Here is a 19061-nt window from a genome sequence, read left to right on the forward strand (position 1 = left end):
TATAAGGATTTTAGTAATACCAAATAAGAAAAAAAAATCCAGTGGTTATATTTAAGTTTTAAAAAGGAGAAAACATGGAATGGTATACCATACTATTACATAAAATTTATATTATTCTAGGGATACCTGGGTAGCTCAGTCAATTAAGTGGCTGACTCTTGATTTCAGCTCAGGTCATGATCTCAGGGTTGTGAGACTGAGCTGAGCTTGGAGCCTGTTTCTCTCCCTCCCTCCCTGCCCCTCCCCCCTGCTCTCTCTCTCTTGCATGCATGCACACGTGTACACTCTCTCTCTCTAAAAAAAAAAAAAATTTATATTATTCTAGTTTACATATGTCTATTATTTCCAAATATCTATTTGGGGACTGTTGGCATATCTAGGTTGAAAAACAACTGATTGTAGAGAAACCTAACAAACATACAAGGGATATAAAATTGCTAATTTACAAATATATAATGTAGAAAAATAATTTTAGACATAAAACTTAATATGCATTACTGCCTGAGATTTGCTGTGAGTACCCTCTATTAGCTCAGTCTTGGAATTCTGATGAAGTCTCTGAGCAAGACTCCCCCACTGCTCCAGCCTACTTAAATGTAATTACATATATACATGTAAATGCACAAGAATTAAACAGAAAAGAAATATTGTAGTTGGTTATATAAGAACCTATTCCTAGCTCTGGCTGTTAAGTCATAAATGCATCTAGAGAGACAGGCAAATAGCAATAGCTACGTGATCCTAAAGGTTTTAAGTGAAAATTTGAGAAATTGGGGTTATCTGCCTTAAATTTTATGAATCCAAATAGACACACTAATACAAACACACAAGTCATTGTTTTTGTTAATAAACAAGATAACACATCACAACAGTGATCCCTGAAAGCATCTGGAGTTGGTCTTTATAAATTGAGAACTGTAAGTTTCGATTTCTGTTCACCCTTAAGTCATCACTCCCCATCTTGTCTACTTGTCAGGCTACTGTAAATCCTGGCACTCACCAGTACAAAGTGGTATGCATACAGCGCGGTACAATGGTGAATTATAAAATATTTGTCACCAATCACTTTCCAATACAAAATGAGAATCAACAAATCTGAAAGAAGGAAAAATAAGTGAGATATTACATAGGAAGAAGGCTGTACTGTTTTCCCAGTGTATTTAACTTTCCTCCTTAACAACTTGTCACAGTCCATACTAGCCCACTGCACTTTGTTCATACTTCGCTAGTCCAGTTACCCACCTTATTGTAAAGTACCTGCTTCCACACGACTGTTTCCCCCACTCTACTGTGACCTCCCAGGATGAGGACCAGGTGTGGGAATCCAGCACAGTGCCCACCACACAGGTAATATATTGGTTGAAAGTGCAAATGAATAACTTGTTTCCAGGGTTAAATAAAACGGAAATGTTACTGAATAAAAATAATTTTTAAATAAGCTTAAATTACTGATGTTTGTGACTACAACAACTCACACAGATAAAATGGTTGGAGAAAAGGTACAAAATGACCAACTCATTTATAACACAAATTCAACAAACTATATTTAAAAATTAACAAAGGATATGATTAAATATTAATTCAAAATAGCAACAAAAACAAAAACAAGAACTAAAACTATTAAAAAGATATGCAAAGAAAGAGGTCAAGGCCTCAATTTCTCCTTAAGAGATCCTGAAACTAAACACCATGATTCAGAAAATAGTTTCCCTTTACAAAACAGAATGTTTAACAAAACAGAAACTTCTCAAAATGTTAACACAACTATGTTCTCCATGTGAAAGGCAGACATGGAGACAAATGGCTATCATGGATGGAAACCAGGGAAGGATTCAAGGCTTATGGGACTGGAGCTTATATAATATAGGAACCTTCTTTTATATATTAAAAAAATGAAAATTACTGATACAACATTAGATGTGAATATTTATTTTAAAAAAAGTGATCAGATTATAAATTTTAAAGAGAAAACAAACAGTACAAATGTGGAAATCAAGAAAATATAACACTATTAGTAACTGACTGCATGATAGACCTCTCTAGATATATTTTCCCGACGAATTGTGGCTGTACCCTCTTTGGTCACCAATTTCTATGATAATGACCTTGTAATATTTTCCATAGAGAAAATAAAAAGAATTCACTTTTCATTCAGCTTGGTTTAGAAAAGTCGGTTTCAGTTCATAATTCTTATTTTTAAGTGCTTCAGAGTATTATATTATTTGGGGAAACCTTTATCAAGTTTCTTTCATACAAGACTTTCTGGGTGGTGACTACTCTCTGAACGGACAAGGCTCATGAAGCGGTGCGAGAGGTGTACTATAAATTGTGTGTCATCCTTGTCAATGACAGCATTTTGTGCCAAACAAGCAAATCTTTTTCCAATGTATTCACATGATTCACTCTTCTTTTAATTGGGCCATCAAATAATCCAATCACCTATTCACTATTTTAATTTGAAATTTATCTCTTCCTCCTAATGAATTACTGTGTTTTGGTATAATTTAATCTTTTTGTTATAATTCACTTCTTGATGGCAGAAAATTTTCTATTGAGTCCACCACTCATCTTTACCACTTTTGTTTCATATCCCATTATTTTTATTTGTATTTTTCAGCTATTTATTAAATTTAAAAATTATATAATAGGGTTCCCTATATAAAATGTCCAAATCAGGTGTCTGTTCTTTTTCTCTTGTCTTACAGAGACTGTCTAGAATGTCTTTTCAAAAAGTTTAAATGGTATATTCTCACTTAATTTCTCCTTTGTCTCATAGTATAGAAGGCTATTCCAACCCCTTCCCACAGGAGGAGAAATATGACAGAGGGAAACATGGAGTAGAAAGAGTCCATGATCTTAACTGATCATGGCTAAAACAGTTTCCTTTTGTGAACTTTCCCCAAACAATACAAAACTGCAAGCACAGGAACACATTTCAAGGGCCCTTACAAGTGAGAGAAACCTTGATGCTTAAACTTCATTAGCTTCCCAGGAATTCCACCTGAGAGACCCTGTAGACCAAAATATGGACCATTGCTAGTAAAAAAATACCCAGGCCTAACTGAGGCCCCACTCTGCAGCTCTATCGTCAAAGAGAACCAGAGAGCCAACAGGAAAAATGTTTCATGTTCTACCATCACAGCAGGTATTTTTTTCCTCTTATGGGTCCTACAAGTGACTTCTCCAATAAATAAACCAAAAGCATAGACTATGTATTCTTTGTAAAATCCCATGAGTACTTTAAAAAGAAACAGAGAGTGGCCAACATATCACATACCAGAAATGAGGTAGCCAGAAGCAATAGAGATATTCACTTTCACAAGCGATGAATCACCCCTATAAATATTAAAAAAAAAAAAAAAAAAAAGATTCCCTTTTTTTAGCACATGGTTATAAATGACAGCTACATTTTTTTTCCTATTGAGAAATGTAATTAAAATGCTTTCTATAGATTCTTGAATGGTAAATTGTCATTTGTACCAGGCCCTGTGTTAGCTTGAAATACTTCTAACTGCACAAATAATCATAATTTCTTATATTAGCTATAAGTTTTATATAAATAATTTTACCAAAAGATAACTTTTTATAAATGTGTTCTCATATGATTTGTTTGTGAAAGAATTCAAATGAATTTCCAGATGCTGGCTGGCTTTTGTTTTTGTTTGTTTTTGTTTTTTATTCCTTATTCTAAATCAGAGATTCAAATACTCAAGAAATCATCTAGCCTGCCCCTGATCTTAAGGCAATATACTAGATCAGTATCACTTTACTGATGACTGGAGAGATCTGCCTATTGTCACACAACTAGAAAATGGTCACACAGGACAGTTTAATCCTGCTGTTTTGACACCTATATATATCAAGATCCTACAATTTGCCCTAATAATTATCTTTACTCCAAGAAACAAATACGAACTATCAGTCTTGTGTCTGGTTTATAATGTAAACTACTGCTGAAATGAACACAAAATTAAACTGATAACAGCTAAACTGCAAATGGAAAGGTTTAGCAGAAGTTCTGTCTACTTTACAAATTCTGATCTGCAAATATGACCCAGGAAAATTGAACCTGGACTAAACTGCAGCATTAAAGAAAATGTAAAAAGACAAAAAATTATACTATGGGGCGCCTGGGTGGCTCAGTTGTTAAGCGTCTGCCTTGGGCTCGGGTCATGTTCCCAGGGTCCTGGGATCGAGCCCTGCATCGGGCTCCCTGCTCAGCAGGAAGCCTGCTTCTTCTCCCTTTCCCACTCCCCCTGCTTATGTTCCCTCTCTCGCTGTGTCCCTGTCAAATAAATAAATAAAATCTTTAAAAAAAAATTATACTATGTAAAAGTTTGATAAGGACAAAAATTGATCAGTGAATTAAATCTTTGTCATAAAATTTATCTCCCAAAAGAACTGGTTATGTTGACAATCATTACCACAATAAAATTAGGAGAAAAAACTCAGAAACAGTTTAGGTAGATTACATAAAAACCTCATCATGGAATTAACACTAAATTGATTCACTTTGAAAAATACCTTCCCAAAGAAAATTTATCAATACTGGTAGAATTCTGATGGGCATAATTCTGTATTTATTAAAATGATATTGCTGCAAACAGTCAAAAATTAAATTGTCCCACATCCTCCAGAGTCCATATCTACTACATTTATGCAGTGCTTTCGCAAACATACCTCATCTCTCAAACTAAGCTGAACTAAGCCTTCTTGTATAATGCCAGGAAATACAGTTTGCAATATCTCTGCCATTGGAATGACATTTAAAATTTTCAAAGAGTGATCTTGGAAATTATCCTATTATTGCTGAACATCGTTATTATCAGTATTTCAAATCTTCTCATGTGGTACTAACTTCCTCTTACATGGACATCTATAATCCTCATTTTATCTTTGAGATCAAATGATGGGTTAAACACAAGACTGAGTCTTAAGTAGATTATTATCCAACTTGACTATCCTATCTCAATAGTTAACTCATTTTTGCTCAGAACAGTGGTTACAACAACTTGGTTTTACTCACTAACTCAGTATAAATGTTTACATCATCATCATATTCTCCCTGTCTTGGATAACAATTGTGATACTAGTACAAAGTGGCCCTCATTATTTGTATTCAAATATAAAATAAATCCTTTTATTGCACCTTGCTGAAATAAGTCTGAACACAAGCATTTTAATAAAACATGCGCCATCAATATGTTTTCCATTTGAAAGTAAGAAATGTTCTTATTAATAATTAATATCAAAACATCAATCAAATTGACTATATTGAAAAGAAACAGCTTACCAAAGTGGATCAGCCTTTGCAACCTCATCAAAAATCAAAATGTACAGGCCAAAAAGCCCAACCACCAAAGAATGGCATGTAGATCCTACCCTGAAATGAAACAAAATACATACAAAGATTTTAGATTCTTTGCAATGAACTGTAATTCTGTCAAGACATATAACATTTTGAAGAAGTTAAATCTGGAAGCATTTAAATATAGGAATGGAGTACATCTAAGAGTATAATACAAAATTGCCATTTAGAAATCCAAGGGCTATGAGTTTACTTTGGAATTAATAACAAGAAAGATGCCCAGGTCTACAGTTTCCTGCTAGAAAATTGTGGAATCACTTATTGGTTAAAAATTCCAAAGCAGGGGTGCCTGGGGGGCTCATTCAATGCATCCGACTTGATCTCAGCTCAGGTCTTGATCTCAGGGTCGTTGAGTTCAAGCCCCATGTTGCGCTCCACACTGGGCATGGAGCCTAGTTCAAAAAAAAAAGAAAAAAAAAGTTCAAAGCAGAAGTTTATCTGATGATGCAGCTGACAGAGTTCTGTACAGATAGACGGCAACTGGCAAGTCCACTGCCCAGCACCTTGCTCCAAGCCCCATCCCTACCAGCATCACTGCAGCATTAGTTTCCTGCTCCAATCAGTGAGGAATAACTTCCAAATCTACTGACCTTAACCAATTCTAAATCCTTGAATCAGAATTTGAATGGATCGTGAAATGAAAATGTATTGCCTTGGAGATTTCAGTGTTAAATGCACATTCCCATGCATGCTACACTTGGTTCCTGTAACCAATCCATGAGAAAGCTAGAGCAGCTATTATTAGTCTCTTTTTATCATTATTATGAAACCACTTCTAAATAGAAAAATTGAGGACCATGAATTTATACAGAAAATCTATTTTTAAAAGAAATGCTCAAGTGAAAGCAAAATGTTCACGAGATCCAGGCTGAATTTTCTTTTATAGAAGGAATAAGGTTTAGATGAAAAACATCAGTTTCTATGAACATATCTTGCTAATAATTTAATGGATTAACCCAACACCCAAGCTCTACGATATGCTACTTAAAGAAGTCTACATAGGATACAATATCTTTATTCACACAATGAAAAAGTTTATAAGAAATGAAGTTTCTTTTCTCTTCATTAGAATAAAGGATAAAAGGAACAGCAAAATTTTCTTTAGAAATTAATAGGATGTAATAAATTTCTGTCTAAAATATGACCCCAAATCTTTAACAGTGACATATATCAACCAATATGAAGCTTGATATTAGAAAATCTTATTGTAACTTGAAAAATCAATATGCTTGATCTAATAGATGATGTGGGCCTAAATAGATATATCATGTTAAATCAAATCATATTTAAATGATCAAAGATCCTCACTAATTTAAAGGCACTGACAAAGAATACTTTGCAATACCAAAGGAACATTTTAACGTGTGAATAGTTAACCCAATTTATCTGGTTTACAAGTCTGGAATTTTCATGCCAAACATACCTATATTCCAAACATAGCTGTTTAAGGATGTAAGTTCTTTTACGTCAAATAAGACACTCCATCTAAATACTCATACAACCAGCTTTCTATTGCCATTCAAAAAGTCTATGAAAGCAGAAAGTACAACCTCTCACTAACTTGTTTTAGTGTTTAATAAACTTATATCAAAAAGCTTCCCCTTGGAAAAATGAGAACTTTTTGTTCCTGATACTCAGCCCTCAAATTCCCTTTGTGTTGAAATGTTACATGGTAAATGGGAAGGATTACAAGCCCTTAGCTGATGGAAATGGCATATAATTCATGAGAGAAAAGTTAAATCTTATTTGGATCAGGAAAAGCAAATACCGTCTGCTTACATACTCTCCTGCATTAAAAGTCTATACTTTCAGAAACTTCTGTTTAGTAAACATTTCACAGTCTATTCTTTAAAATCAGACTCTTGGCAAAGCAGGGTGTAGATTCCTTACTGTCTAAAATGAAACACCAAAATGCTACCCAAAAGAAAATTTTTTTTTTCCAAAGAAGATTAAAAAGAAATGTTTGTGCTAATAAATAGACAGGGAGATAATGGAAATAATGACCATTGTAGAATAGCAATTTAAAGTTACTGATTTAACCATTTGCAAGTAGTAGGGGTATTACCAATAGAAATTATATAGCCCAAACAGACAAGAGTTAAAAATTAGAGAAGCGGATTTTAAAATTAGGAGTATTTCAACACAATAGGACTTTCTATACCATAGAAAACAAGTGGATATAAGAAAATGTTTTTTAATTGTAAGATAAATAATACCTGTAAGTATGTATTTTTTTTCTGAAAAAGCAACAATTAAGTACAGCAATTTATCACTTATATTTAATTAAACTGTCACTCTCAGGTGTGAATTTTTTGGTGAGTTGTTTTTCCTCCTGTCCTTTTTCTACTGTAGGGCTTAGACCATGCATTGTTCAGAGACTCTTTCCTGATTATTAGTAAGAATTATGTGGGTTGTGTTGATCTGGGTGTTTCAAGACTGGAAGGTGGATTTCAAGACATATACATGTACTTTACTCAAAAAGCAGCAAATCTTTTTTCTTTCTTTACACTCTACCTCACAGCTTAAGTCTCATGTAAACCAAACTGGAGTGGGAACAGGAGTAAATGTGAGAGAGAAACAGAGAGAACTCCATTTGAATAGGGTAATGAATCTTCTATAATCCCAGACTCCTTTTTCAAATAGGAACTCGGGTTTCCCAAATGGTGATTCTGTGCACCACAGAATGGCAGTGATAAGACTGAATAATGCAAAGTATTTTTCAATTTCATTTCATTTCATCTTTGCCTCTATCTCTGTACCGTCCCTATTTCTTTGGCTTGCTGCTCTCCAAGATTCAAATGCCCTTACCTACCCTAACCATGGTGAAAGGGAAACGAAAATAGTTCAAAATTTACTCTCAGAAAATCTGTCTCCCATCCCGCTCCTCGCCTCTTCTTCTCTTTCCCTCTTCTACCTACCTTCATGTTAGAAAGGGTTTTAAAAAATAATGGCTAGTATCTTTTGTATCCCACTTGTGAACAACATCTTTGTACTATTTTTAAGACAAAAAAAAAATCATACTTCTTATTTTTCAAAACTACATGGAGAAATAATTCTCACTTTTTGGGTAAAAGGAGCTACATAGCATGTATGAACCGGAAAAATCAATGTAAGGTGCAAGAGGAAACAACTGAAGTCTTAATCACAATCTGAGTTACAAAGTGGATGCCTACAAACCAGCTTGGCTCAAAGATAAGGGATTTCCTGTCAAATGTGACCATTCTCAAATAAATACTTAGACTCTGGCAGAAGTTAATTCTAAAAGGAAATTGCAATGAAAAATAATTATAGCAATTTTAGAGACCTGCTGAATTCATTTTATAGTTGGCGTTAACTTCAAGTAAGTAACAACAAAAAATATACCCATAGCTGCTCCAATTCACCAGTTTGCAAATGCATGGTGACGTGGGGGCGGAAAGCTCTCAAGCACGTGAAACGGTCATCAGAGTCATTTTGTGTTTGAAATGTTGTGAAAGGTTAATGAGTTGCACACACAAAAAATCTGTAAGCCAACTAATTAAAATTCCCACAGATTTCTATACCCTTATAGGTACTACTCATTTTACATTTTTTTCTTTTGTCTTAAATAAAATCTAAAAAGCAATTTTTACTTTAACAAAAAAAATAGGTTCCGATGGGCTCTGAATTATAATGAAAAGTTCATCAAAAGAGAGATACAGATGTGCTAACCATATACCACACTCTGGTACAGCATTTAACTGCCCCCAGTCTGGCTAAGCCAGCCAACACTATATATAGGCTACTCACAGCCCCAGCTAACATTCACTTCTGCGATCACTTCCAGAGAGCACGTGTTTGTTATCATGAACGTTTCAGAGAAGAATGCAAAACAGGACTCTTCTGCAGTCAGCTGGAGTCTCCTTAACCTTCCATGCTTCCCCAGAAAGTTCAATTTTTCCTAACATCTTTCAATAGAAGACTTTTTATAATTTTCTTGTATGAGATCTATCTACTTACTTTCCTTTCATTCGTAAGGTCAAATAAAAGATCTGACCTTAAATTTTGTTAGATCTTAAATGAAAGATTTTTGGGGAATATTTTAAACAGTTTTATTTCATAAAACTAACTTTTTAAAATCAGTTACATTTTCAGATGCTTTACCTTGAGTTCCATTCAATCTTCTTCTCAAAGCTGAGACTATTAAAACCTGGAGAAACTTTTGCTGAAAACCAGAAACTTATAAAGTAGAAAAGAAGCTGAAAGGTGAGAAAGCTGGTAAAAACAGTGCTGAAGATCAGTTTGGTGTTGGTGTCCATATTTCTTCAACCTGTTAAGAAAAAACAATGGCTTTCAATTGCTTTAAATTCTTCATAAGAAATCTAAATTAATTTTTTTATTTTAAGAGTATGTGCTTATATTTTTAGTAATTTATCTTAATTTAGCACAAATATAAGAATACAAAGAAACTAATAGACCTTTAATTCTTTACCAGCTATTTGTCGTGTATCTTGTATTTGTATTTAAAATAAAAAAGGGAAAACTTATCCTAAATATCTCACTGTTATCAATTTTAGAAGGCAAATTTAACAGCATGATTTTCAAAATTATCTAAGTCTTTGAGTTTAACATTAAGAGGGCATTTCAAGTACTATAACTGAAGGTATTCTTTTAGTAACATTTTTAATTAAACTTAGGAAAAATCACCTGATTTCTCTATGCCTCAACTTCCTCATCTATAAAATGAGTCCATTAGATAATTTCTAGAAACAATTAGGCCAAAATCATTATAAAGCTAAGATTATCTACAATATCAAAACAAAAAATAATTACATTATAAAAACTAACTGTACAGTGAGACAAATGACATTTAAAACAAAATTAAAATCTTAATAAGAATAATACCATCTTAGAAAAGAACCATACCACTGTTGCTGCTTAAATTAGTATTTAACTTTTAAAAAGTATTCTGCAATCCCACACATCCTTGGACCAAAAATCCTCAGTGACTTTGTATCTCTAAAATAAAAGATTTTTATAAAAGAGTTTCAGGTTTTAAGGGTAGAGTTAGCAGAAAGAATAGTAATATGCATATATACACATTCAGAGTATTTTTTCCTATCACTGAACTGAACTTTATTTGGACCCTAAAAATCTTAGGAACATTCAGACCAAAAGAAAGCCACTAAAGCATTTGCTCATATCCAGCAAATACAGCATTTCTAGAAATGGCTCCAGCTTTGATAGAGCTGACCCTCAAATGAAAAGGAAATGAATCGATACATATTTCCAGCTGCCTAATGTGAAGAAATAAAGTCCCCTACTGAAGCCAATTCACTAGAGAAAAGCCAAGTCATTGACTGCACTAGCAATAACCCCACTTCATTCCCTTCCAACCAGGACCTTGTAATAAGAATCAGGCTCCCACAGGGCCCCTTCTGACAGAACTCATGTGTCTGTAATGAGTTCTTTCCCCATTCTTTCTTTCTGGTGTGTGTGCTCAGTAAAAATATTGATATTACAATTCTTCTCCATGAGATTCCATTAACTTTATTGCTCATTTACTTTTTTTTTTAATTCAACATGTGTTTTAGGGTATTAAAAATTTAATTTGTGATCTTTTAGCCTAGGTTTAATATTAACCAATACATAAAAGTTTTGTACATAAATTAAACATCATTATAATTCACTAAGTGAGATGTAAAAGGGAAAATGGTTTTCTAAGATTAAAGCAAATGGGGAACTGGAGGCCAGGTGGGCAGATAAATGAAGAAAATGAAACCAGTAACCAGAAAAGAGTGGAGAGTGTAAACCAAAGGGTTCTGTATGTTCCCTGCTAGTCCTGGAGGGTGGCTGGACATGAGCTACTTACTTACTTTTGTTAAAATTCAACTATATAATGAGCATTTGTTTCATCAATGTTTGCTAAAGTTATATTATAGAACAGTAGGTATCACACAACATTATCCATTTTATGAACTATTAACTAGTACATTAACAAAGAAGCACTCGAACAACTCACCATTAAGAAATTCCTCATTCCTACTGGAAGAACAAACATTATTAAAATGGCTGCACTACCCAAAGCAATCTACCCATTTAATGCAATCCCTATCAAAATACCACCAGCATTTTTCACTGAGCTAGAACAAACAATCCTAAAATTTCTTTGGAACCACAAAAGACCCCGAATAGCCAGAGGAATATTGAAAAAGAAAAGTAAAGCTGGAGGCATCAGGATTCTGGACTTCAAGTTATATTACAAAGCTGTCATCATTAAGACAGTATGATACTGGCACAAAAACAGACACCTAGATCAATGGAACAGAATAGAGAGCCCAGAAATGGACCCACAACTATGTGGTCAACTAATCTTCAACAAAGCTGGAAAGAATATCCAATGGAAAAAGGATAGTCTCCTCAACAAATGGTGTTGGGAATACTGGACCACTTTCTTACACTGTAGACAGAAGTAAATTCAAAATGGAGAAAAGACCTAAACGTGAGACAGGAAACCATCAAAATCCTAGAGGAGAACACAGGCAGCAACCTCTTCAACCTCAGCCACAGCAACTTCTTCCTAGAAACATCGCCAAAGGCAAGGGAAACAAAAGCAATAATGAACTACTGGGACTTCATCAAGATAAAAAGCTTCTGCACAGTGAAAGAAACAATCAACAAAAGTAAAAGGCAGCCTAGGAATGGGAGAAGATACTTGCAAATGACATATCAGATAAAGGGCTAGTATCCAAAATCCATAAAGAACTTATCAAACTCAACACCCAAAAAACAAATAATCCAGTTAAGAAATGGGCAGAAGACATGAATAGACATTTTTCCAAAGAAGACACAGATGGCTAACAGACACATGAAAAGATGCTCAACATCACTCGGCATTAGGGAAATACAAATCAAAACCATGATGAGGTATCACCTCATCCCTATCAGAATGACTAACATTAACAACACAGGAAACAACAGATGTTGGTGAGTATGCAGAGAAAGGGGAACCCTCTTACACTGTTGGTGGGAATACAGACTGGTGCAGCCACTCTGGAAAATAGTATGGAGGTTCCTCAAAAAGTTAAAAACAGAATTACCCTACGACCCAGCAATTACACTACTGAGTTTTTACCCAAACAATACAACGGATACTGATTCAAAGGGGCACATGCTCCGATGTTTACAGCAGCACTATCAACAATAGCCAAATTATGGAAGAGTCCAAATGTCCATCGACTGATGAATGGTTAAAGAAGAGGTGGTACAGACACACACACACACACACACACAATGGAATACCACTCAGGCATCAAAAGAATGAAATCTTGCCATTTGCAACGACCTGGATGGAGCTAGAGTGTATTACGCTAAGCAAAATAAGTCAGTTGGAGAAAGACAAATACCATACGATTTCACTAACACATGGAATTTAGGAAACAAAACAGATGAACACGTGGGAAGGCGGAAAAAAGAGAGAGGGAAGCAAACCATAAGAAACTTTTTTTTTTTAAGATTTTATTTAACTGAGAGAGAGGGAGAAGGAGAGAGAAACAGAGAGAGCACGTGCGCGTGCACAAGCAGGGGGGGAGGGGCGAAGGGAGAGGGAGATGCCGAGCTCAATGTGGAGTTCAATCCCAGGACCCTGAGATGATGACCTGAGCCCAAGGCAGATGCTTAACCAACTGAGCCACCCAGGCACCCCACCATAAGAGACTCAATGACAGAGAAAAAACCCTGGGTTGATGGAGGGATGGGGGTAGGAAACGACTAAATGGGTGATGGGTATTAAGGAGGGAACTTGTGATGAGCACTGGCTGTTACAGGTAAGGGATGAAACACTAAATTCTACTCCTGAAACCAATATTACACTATATGTTAACTAACTAGAATTTAAATAACAATTTGGAAGAAAAAAAGAAGAAATTCCTCATTCCTAAAAAAGCCAGTTTTTGTTAAGTCTTTGTTATACTGGTTATTTTATATTTTTAATAGATATACTTTCACTTAACTGGGGTCTTTAGGGTACATGTTTGAGTCTCCCTTTGCAAAAATGTTTCATTTAAAACTAAAGAGCTCCATATAGTCGAGTTGTGGCTTCTATTAAAGGCTCAACAGACAGAAGCTATAATTAAATTGTTCTACTCCCAGCTTTGCTTCTTATTAAGCAGCTGCTTGCTTCATCAGTCATGCCAAATCAAGGACAAATCCAGTGATTTTTTTTTATATGTATTTCCCCAGAAAACCAAGGCTTCTGGTAGAAAGCAAATGCTCCTCTTCACTGAATCAGGCAAGAAAAGGGGAAAATGGATAAAAACCAAACAATGCTCATTACTGACATAGATTGAGAACCTTGGTGAGTTAGGTGACTATTAAGTAGAAGAATACACCGTAAAGATAGAAAAGTATCATGGTTTGGTTCATGCACCTCTACATGTGGCTGGGATACTACCCTAGGAAGGAACAGCCAGAACAGAAGTGGGAAATATTTCTGTGGCAATTTACAAGGGGAGTGTCTAGACATGAACTTTACAATGTAATTAGCCCATCTTGATTCACACCAAAGAAACTCTTCCAGTGGCCTCCTGAATACAAATGATATTTGAATGTTTTCTCCCAAGACAGTTTCCATAAACTTTAATTCAAGCAGGTTTCTTAGAAGAAAAACATGAAAAGGTTTGAAGTACACCTCTCCACCATTAACTTATAATAACCCTTCTCCGGCAGGACTCCCAGAGGCAGGGCCACTGGAAACAGCACAGCCAGGATGACTCAGCCCTCACTTCAGCCAACAGTTCATCCGACATCTGTCACATGTCCACCAGACAGGCCCTGGGCCAGAACTCAGAATACAAAATGGGGAACATGCTTATAGGCCAGGAGGGAAGCAAAGAAACCGATCACCACCACACAGAGTGCCAAGCTCAGGGTGCTAAGGGGGTATTCCCTGTTTTCAGTGAAATAAACACCCAGCAGAGAGGACACATAAACAAGTGAGGAGATACCAGAAGGTATTCACTGTAAACCAACAGGACATCTTCTCTTCTATTAAAATCCGAAAACCCTTTAATGCTGAAGTGTAAGACTCAGTTCCACCAGCTGAGTCTCGAACTACTGACTTGGGAACACAAAGATTATTCTCATTGCCCATGTTCATTATTTCCTTGTAATACAAGGGCTTCTCTAGGGAGTATATCAGAATTACCAATGCCACCTCAAAACACATACACAACTTCACTCTTTTCCATTCTGACACAACATGAACCACTGCAGAGTGGTTAGCAGTAAAAACATTAACATGAAGAGGAAATGGTCTCGTGGGGTTGTCTTTAAGGGCAGAAAGGAAGGGGAAGCTGGGAGGAACAACTCCTTTTGATTAGCATTCCTTTTCCCATCTTTCGTGAGCTCCCTTTCCTGTTTCCCACACTGATTCCAACACTCACTGGTCTCAAATCTCCGGTTCTCTCTCTCTTATAAGATATGGTTTCTTCCTATTTCACAAAAAAATGGAGGCTGTCAAGCATGAACTCCCTCAGTGTCGCAATGTCTACGACCTCCCCTGCCCCAACACAGAACCTCTTCTTTGCACACTATAGGGTCTGCCTAGGTGTATGCCCCACACCTTCAACATGGCTTAAGTGGTCTGTAACCAAACGTCCCCCAGCATACCAGCCCTGGATGGTCACCTTCCCTCCCAATGGCTCCATGTGGGCATCCTGGAGGCCCCATAGGCTCTACATGACCCGAGCCAAACTTAATTCGAAACCAGTCCTTTCCCCAGGGTTCTATATATCAGAGAATGGTAGTATCATCCACCACACTTCCCCCATCTTCCAGTCTAGAATAGTTCAGTCACTCTGGTCCCTTTCCTATCCCTTATTCCCACAATTAATTGACTGCCAAATCCTGGCAGACTGAAGAATAGCAAATGAAGGATAACTTGATTCCAGGAAAGTTCTGAAAGTTCCTCATGACAGCCTTATGAGTAATATAAACAAATGTGGCTGGAAAACAAAATTAGGTAAATCCAGAGCTAGTTGAAAAACTAGAAGCAGCAATGCAGATCAACGATCTGAAACAGACTTGAGAAATATCTCCTGCTATCCCATAAGGTTCTCTTTTTTGGGTCTGTATTAGTAACATTTTTTAATAAATATTTACATGGTACTCAATCTGCATATAATGCAGAGCTGGGAAAGATAGCTAATATAATGGGTTAACTGGGAAAGATAGCTAATATAATGGGTTAACTGGGAAAGATAGCTAATATAATGGGCTAACAGAATCAGGATTCTAAATTATCTTCATAAGCTGAAATAGTGAGTCCAAATCAGAAAGAAAAAGTATAATAGGAATAAATGTTTTAAAGGCAATACCTAAGTACCTAAGTATAGGATTTAGTATAATAGCTACATAACACACACACACACACACACACACACACACACTGGAAGCTTTGGCATTTTAAGTTACACAAACCAATGAGAGATACTGTAATGAAGATACAAATAACAACAAAAAACCCCACCAAACTTCAGGCTCATTTATAGTCAGCGTAAACGTGTACCTTTGGATCAAGATACTTATCAGTCCCACTTTACTCTGAATTAATCACATGCCATGGGAACAAGATTACTTAGGACTCAAGAGCATTCTTCAAACATCTTCACTGTCATGTGGAAAAGTGGAAGAGGGAACTTATTCTGCATTACTCAAAATGGCACAAATGGGCAAAAATTACAGGGAGGGAAGAGTTCAGCTTAATTTAAGGAAGAACCTTCTAACAATTTAGAAGTGCCCAAGTATCCATCACAGCAGTGGTAAAAGGACATCAAGGGGGTGGACCCGAGTCTTTGAGACCCCCTCAAAGAAAGATTCTGGGATTCTAGGACTGAACTGAACTTTGGTATCTAAGAAGACAATTTTGCATAAAACACTATATAAGCTTCTCAACAGTCTATCATTTAGGTTTTTAAAAAAATCAAAATTACATATGTAGGAAAATATTAAGTACATATAACTCGGTGGGGCATACACAGACTTAGTCGCAGTCTTGAGATTGAACCTTATTCCACCGCTTGCTGTGTGACCTGGGACAGATAACTAAATTTGCCTTACCTAACCTCAGTTCCCTGTAAAACGGAGGTAACAGTACTAACTTGGCATGGCTGTCATGGGGCATAAACCAAATGCTTGTTGGACACTTAGAACAGTACTTGGCATTTGGTGCACATTCAGTTAAGTTTCTGCTTCTACCATCATCCGTCCCCAGCAGCAAGAGGGCATGCAATTTCTGGGTCTGTCACCACTCCAGCCAAGGGCAACAAGACCATTGTCTAGCCACTAAGGCCCCTAACTCATCCCTGTTTACATTAGTCAACACTCACACATGCAGGCAGACCCCAGTGCAGAAACCTATCCTCTACCAGGTGACTATTCCTGTCATGCTTCTAAGTTCCTTCCCAGCAGCCACCTGATCCGGCCCCTCACTTTGTTCCCCCCTCAAACCCTTCCACTAGGCCCCCTGAAGCTGTTACTCTATGCCCAGGAAACAGATCACTACCCTTTGCCTCTCCTCTGTGTGCTCTTAAGACCACCCCCCTCCCCTGCAGCCCTCTCAGGTCATGGCTGCCTGGTCTCCCACACTTTGGAGTCAGGAGGTGGCCCTATGTCCTCTTTGCTCCTCACAGTCTCCTTCAGGCACTACTCCTCTCATCCCCTGCCCCTCGTAAACACCCACCCTGCTATTTAGTTGTACCACCTCTCCCTCTCCTCACTGGTATTATATTCCAACCTCCTGGACATTTCCTCCCAGTCAGAGACTTTGGTCCTGGTTTGCCGATGTCCCCAAGCCCTGATATCATCCCGAGTGACTTCTTATTCTGTCCAAGGCACAGGTTTCCTTAACAACTCAGTCCTCCTTTCTTCATGGGAAATGGCACCTCTTCCATGCCACCTCAACCACTCATGGACCTTTACTGTCCCTTACTCACTGTTTTTCTGCCTCCACAATAACACCTCAAGTATTCTTCTGTTGACCTTTCCTTCAAGTGTGCTCAGTATTACATTTCGAGTCCACTGAATTCTTGGCTCAGTCCCAACCCACTAGCCCTTTCCTGTGTTTTACTTCCCTGTTTAATCAGCTTAGATCCTAGAGCCCATCATTTCAGTAATACTCTTACTAACACCCTACATTCCTTTTCCACTGCCAAGAGCTGGCAAAACTCCAACCCCAGAACTGCTCAACTATTTACTCAGCGATGAGCCCTAAACAATCAGAGCACTGTTGGGAAGTGTCACACACCAGAAGGGATTGGGGCTGGTGAGTGAGAAATGGCAGAGGGATCAGAGGGCCCTCAACACTGTGGGGCACTCCCACCACACTGCCCCAGCTGACCAATCCTCTCACACGCCACCATTCATTTTCCAAGTCATCCCTACTTTTCAAACCTCTAACCAGCCACCCCATTCTCAACAGATAACGCCCACCCGACCTCACAAAAGAATAGAAGCCGACATAGGAAAACACGATCACACTATCAACCGCACAAACTACCTGCATCTTCACCCATCTGTCCTTCCACCTCAGGTCAACCTCTCCAACCCGTGCACTTTGGATCCATCCTTTCTGGCTGCCTTGGGAATCTTCTGCTCCCCATGATCCTTTATTCTCTGCAACTAGATCTTTCTATTGGCTTTTAAACAGGCTCAAGTTCTCAGTAGAAACAAAAATCAACAAATCCACCACCTCTTCTTTAATCCGACAGTTTTCTCGCTTGCCCTCTCTCCCCCTCCCCCCACTCCCTTAAAGGACAAAGTTCTAGAAAGGTGTACCCATACTATCATCATTTCTCATCTCTCTAGATCTTTAGCCCACTCCATTCTTGTCCCCACCTTCATCACTCCCCTGAAATAGCTATCCCTAATGTCAACAATGACTCCTACATTTGGCCTGCATGTTACCTGAACTCTCAGAAACATCAGACACTACTGACCCTTTCTCCTTGTAATATTTCCTTTCCTGTGCTTCCCTAACACCTTACTTCATCCTCAGTCCAGCCACTAAGTAACAGAATTCCCTAAGGTCCAATCCCAGACCCTCTTCTCTCTACTTGTTTCCTGTGTGATTTCATCTATACCTGTGACATCAGTATCGCTTACATGCAGAAGAATCTCAAGTTTAACCTCTCCATCCCAGATGTCTCCTCCAAGCTCCTGATGTGTATAGCCAACTGCCTACTTGTCAGTACCACACAGCATTTCAAAGGCATCTCAAACCAAGCTCATGACCTGACCCCTAAACTTGGTCCTCTTCTAGGTTCTTCATCTCATGGTAGCACTATACCTCCAGATTGGACAGCCTGAACCCAGGAGCCCTCCTTTCATAACTTGCTTTCTGTACATCCCTACTATGCCCCATAATCCAATCCACCAAGTCCTATGGTAGAAGTCCCACTTCTTAAATAGCTTTCAAAAACATCCATTTTTTTCTAGCTTATGACCATCACTTTTCTGGACTGTCTGCAAACCAGAAGACTATCTCCAAACAAACTGGAGGACTCCAGGGGAATCTTCATTAAAAGCTGCCTCTGATCATGTCACCTCCTCACCTACCCCCAACTTAAAACCATCAATGGTTTCCAAGTGCTCTTAACGAGGACTCTACTTTTTCCAGCCTCAACTGTCAGTTACAGCTGCAATTTAAATGAATGTTTCCTTCCCCCAGTGAAATGTG

General features: G+C 37.4%; 1 protein-coding gene across 5 annotated transcripts in view; it reads right to left on the minus strand.

The window, feature by feature from the left end:
- TLCD4 (TLC domain containing 4) overlaps nucleotides 1-19061 on the minus strand; it is a 97289-nt gene that overhangs the window by 39982 nt on the left and 38246 nt on the right. For all 5 annotated transcript variants that reach the window (XM_078072728.1, XM_078072731.1, XM_078072730.1 and 2 more), the window contains 4 exons: nucleotides 9491-9656; nucleotides 5294-5383; nucleotides 3278-3336; nucleotides 1001-1095 (listed from right to left, as the gene is read on the minus strand). In XM_078072728.1, coding sequence (XP_077928854.1) covers nucleotides 1001-1095; nucleotides 3278-3336; nucleotides 5294-5383; nucleotides 9491-9645 — 399 coding nt within the window. In that variant the 5' untranslated portion in view covers nucleotides 9646-9656. The remainder of the gene's footprint in view (nucleotides 1-1000; nucleotides 1096-3277; nucleotides 3337-5293; nucleotides 5384-9490; nucleotides 9657-19061) is intronic.

Source organism: Halichoerus grypus, chromosome 5, assembly GCF_964656455.1.
Source record: "Halichoerus grypus chromosome 5, mHalGry1.hap1.1, whole genome shotgun sequence".
Lineage (NCBI taxonomy): Eukaryota > Metazoa > Chordata > Mammalia > Carnivora > Phocidae > Halichoerus > Halichoerus grypus.